The 4,156-nt window shown below is 37.9% G+C and overlaps 1 protein-coding gene across 1 annotated transcript in view; it reads left to right on the forward strand.

Moving 5' to 3' along the window:
• LOC106879895 (WD repeat-containing protein 35) overlaps nucleotides 1-4,156 on the forward strand; it is a 99,754-nt gene that overhangs the window by 35,982 nt on the left and 59,616 nt on the right. The window contains exon 20 of the mRNA XM_052971236.1: nucleotides 1,076-1,164. Within this exon, the coding sequence (XP_052827196.1) occupies nucleotides 1,076-1,164 (89 nt within the window). The remainder of the gene's footprint in view (nucleotides 1-1,075; nucleotides 1,165-4,156) is intronic.

Genomic DNA, 4,156 nt, shown 5'->3' on the forward strand with positions numbered 1-4,156 from the left:
ATGGTACCCTAGGCATAACACCTACATGAACTTCTAACTTGTTGTCTCTTGAGGTCTCTGGGTGAGACTTGGATCCAACTTGTACAAATGCAAAACAAAAGTCAAACATAAAATAATAATAATAATAATAATAATAATAATAATAATAATGATAATAATAATAATAATAATAATAATAATAATAATAATAATAATAATGATAATAATAATTATAATTATAATAAACGCCCTGTTGCAGTACCAGGCACTGGCTCTCATGGCTTCTGATCTAGAGATAGACTGAGAATGAAACAGTTGTGTTTGAGAATCCAGCCAGAAAGAGTAATGTCAGTTACTTCTGATAGGACCCTATGGAGGAGGTGCCTGAGGAGCCTACCCTTATGGCCCTCCCAGGAGTAGTGGGCAAAGATGATGATTGGATCCTTTGAGGGTCAGTAAAAAAAAAATGTCAGTCAAATACTGTAGTTGCTTCTTCTACTTCTCTCACTCTCTTTCTTAACATTTATAATTTTTCCCTATGAGAAAGGATTCATTGATGTGTAGTATAACTCAGAATGGGAACGAAGAAGATTAATTTTGTGGGTTCCAGTGAAATATTTAATAGGATATTTCTCAGGTAAAAATGGACGTCAGTTTCACAACGTGTAACAATTAAACAAGTGCAAGGGAGATAATTCTGATTAAATTTCTTACAAAAGTAAAAATATATTCTAGCGTTGGTTCTAACTCCATTCATCTTTCTTTTTCATCTTAAAAGACCGTTTTTTTAATTATTTGGAAAACCTAATCGTGAGAAAATAGCACGATGGCATTGCTGGGATCTTTGGCATTATGCAGTGTCATCCCGTTCTGGCATTGGTGTAGCTTTCAATGCCAAAATTTGGCACAATTCCTTCATTGATATATTGTAGACTTGTTTCAGTATCTTCTTTTCCTTCATCTCTTATTCATTTCTTCTCATCTTTTTCATCTTATAATCTATTTTCTCTTCTGGTATTTAATTATCTTTTCTTTATATCCCCCCCCCCCCCATTATATCATATTACTAATCTTTCTAATTTTGACATTTTTATAGAGTCTACGAGATACTCGGGAGATGTTGACCAAAGTTAGTTTGGAAGAAGCTCTTCATTTTATTGAAAAGAATCCACACCCAAGATTATGGTATGTTGAGTCCATGATAAATCTTACAAAAATAACTGCTCCCCACCACCCTCAAAACACCACTGTCTTCCTTTTTTATTCAGATCATTATCCTCATCACTGTTTTAACATCCTCTTTTCCATGCTTACTTGGGTCAGATGGAATTCATTGTGGTAGATTTTCCATAGCTGGATGCCCTTCCTATCATCAATTTTCACCTGTTTCCAAGGAAGGTTATAGTTCCCGTGTCAATTAATGACAGGCTTCTTTCAGTTTTCATTTACCAAATCCACTGTGATCAGCCCAGGGCTATAGTAAAAGACACTTGTCCAAGGTACCATGAAGCGGTACTGAACCCTAGACCATATGTTCTTTCTTAATCATACAGCCACATGCGTGCGTGCGTGTGTGTTTGAGTGTATGTATGTGTATGGTTTTCACATCACTTGATGGCAGTGAGCAAGCTTATACTTTCATACAAGCAACATCATTTGTTTCTAATCTTCCATGTAAACAAGCCTGGCCATGAGGAAATAGGTGAGGGTTGATGACAGGAAGGGCATCTAGCAGTAGAAAATCTGCCTTAAAAGATCCTGTCCAACCCATGCAAGCATGGAAAAGTGGACATTAAATGATCTGGTGATGATGGTGATGACTGTGATGATGGTGACGACTGTGATGATGGTGATGACTCTCAATGTACTCCGTGCCATGTCTTTCTGTGTTTCCCTTTTCCCACGGGTTCCATCCACTTTAAATGTCCTACACTTCATAGACAAAAGGCTGTGTAGGGTTTGAAATGAGAGCCAGTAGTCCTCTCCCCACCCCTGACTAATACCTCATAGTGTTTAGTCCACTTCTTGTGTCTTCTGAGTTCAAATCTCTCTGGGGGTCGATAAAATATTTGTCTTTATTGCCCACAGGGGGCTAAACATAGAGGGGACAAACAAGGACAGACAAAGGGATTAAGTCAATTACATCGACTCCAGTGCATCACTGGTACTTATTTAATCGACCCCGAAAGGATGAAAGGCAAAGTTGACCTCGGCGGAATTTGAACTCAGAACATAACGGCAGATGAAATACTGCTAAGCATTTCACCCGGTGTGCTAACCTTTCTGGCAGCTCGCTGCTGGGGTTGATAAAATATGTACCTGCAAAGGACTGGCTGGTGTAAATGTCCCCCTATGATATAAAACCTTAAGCATAGTGAAAAGAAGTCAATATTTAAAAAAGAATAATTATGGTAACAAACTTATTGTATATAGAGCTCAGGTGCACTACAACTTGTTCTGAAAGGTTAAAAAGGGGACAGGAAGCAGATATATAAGTCAAGTAAAGAAAGTCAGCAACCATAGCCAAAAGAATGTGCATAGTTCACAGAATAAAACAGTAAAAGAGGCATAAAGAGATGGAAGCATGGAATTTTTAGAACTAAGTAAAGCTTGAGTTGAATGGCTACTTTTGTAATAGTGCTTTCAAATTTTGGCACTTTTTTTTTTACCGATTTTGAAAGGAAGAAAGGCAAAGTTGACCTCAGCAGAATTTGAACTCAGAACATAAAGACTAACAAAATGCCACTAAGAAGTATTTTGTCCGGCTAACGATTCTGTTAACTCACTACCTTTTGTGTGGCTTTTGTAATAATAATGAGTTTATTGATAAACACATAGCTTAGGTACTCTGCATCTCTTCAGAAAATGGTAAAAGAGGGGCCAGAAAGCAGCAGTAGGTCATGTATAAGAACAACAGCAATGACAGCTAAAAGTACCTGCATAGTACACAGAATGAAATGCAAAATGACGGAAAAGTGAGCAGAGAATGTACATGTACATAAAAAATAGTTTCGGCAACTTTAGGACAGCATGGAATTTTTGAAAGATTCTCATTCTTGGTTCCATTTTCCCATCTAAAGTTACAGTTAAAACAAATAAGTTATCAACACTTTGCTCAAATAATGACCAAACTTTGAAGACTGACTTTTTATTTCTTCAATGATTCTAATAAGTACGCTTGCACTTAAGCTGTAAACCTAGATGTTTATCAAAGTAGCACTTAAATATAAAACAGTCCTCAAAAACTAAAACTATAATTCTTTAAAAAAAACCAAAAAACTCCTCCCTATGCGGCTCTAGGTGCAGTTTTATGAAAACAATGAGTTTTATATTTTCTATCTTTTTTTTGTTCCCTCTCAAGTATTTTTTCTCTCTTTTCTCAGACAATTCTGTTGTCTGAATAGATGCAGGCATGGTTGTATGGTTGGAAAGAAAATTGCTTCCCAATTATACATTTAAGGGTTCAGTCCCACTGCATGGCACCTTGGGTAAGTGCCTTCTAGTATAGCCCTCACTTTAAGAGTGCATTTGGTTGACAAAAACTGAAAGAAGCCCATTGCATCTCTGTCTTTTGAGCTAACCATCTATTTATATACACTTGTATATGTTTTGCTTAGGCATTGCGAGACTGGTGCAGATCTCAATATATGTGTGCCTCAGAATGAGGTGTTAATCGAGTTACAGAATGGTTATATGAAAATGAGATGACAAAGGAAGAAATGGTTATCTTATAAGCTTGTAAGCTAATGAAGTTATAAGATAATCGTTTATTCCTTTGTCATCTCATGGAGGCAAAGTGGCTGAATTCCTTTTGAACATTGGGCCTCACAGAAGCAAAGTGGCTGAGTTCCTTTCGAGCGATGGACCTAATGGAGGCAAAGTGGCCGAGTTCCTTTTGAGTGTTGGGCCTCACAGAAGCAGTGACCAAGACCTTTGGCATTATGTCATGCTTGAGAAGAAGACCCATCAAGCTGAGCAAAACTGCAGTTGTGGCAGATGCCGGTGTCACACAAATGGCATCCGTGCTGGTGACACATAAAAGCACCCATTACACTCTTGGAGTGGTTGGCATTAGGAAAGGCATCCAGCTGTAGAAAACCATGCCAAATCAGACTGGAGTCTGGTGCAGCCTTCCAGCTTACCAGCCCCGGTCAAACCATCCAACCCACGCCAGCAT

The sequence above is a fragment of the Octopus bimaculoides genome, chromosome 10 (genome assembly GCF_001194135.2).
Source record: "Octopus bimaculoides isolate UCB-OBI-ISO-001 chromosome 10, ASM119413v2, whole genome shotgun sequence".
NCBI classification, from domain to species: Eukaryota; Metazoa; Mollusca; class Cephalopoda; order Octopoda; family Octopodidae; genus Octopus; species Octopus bimaculoides.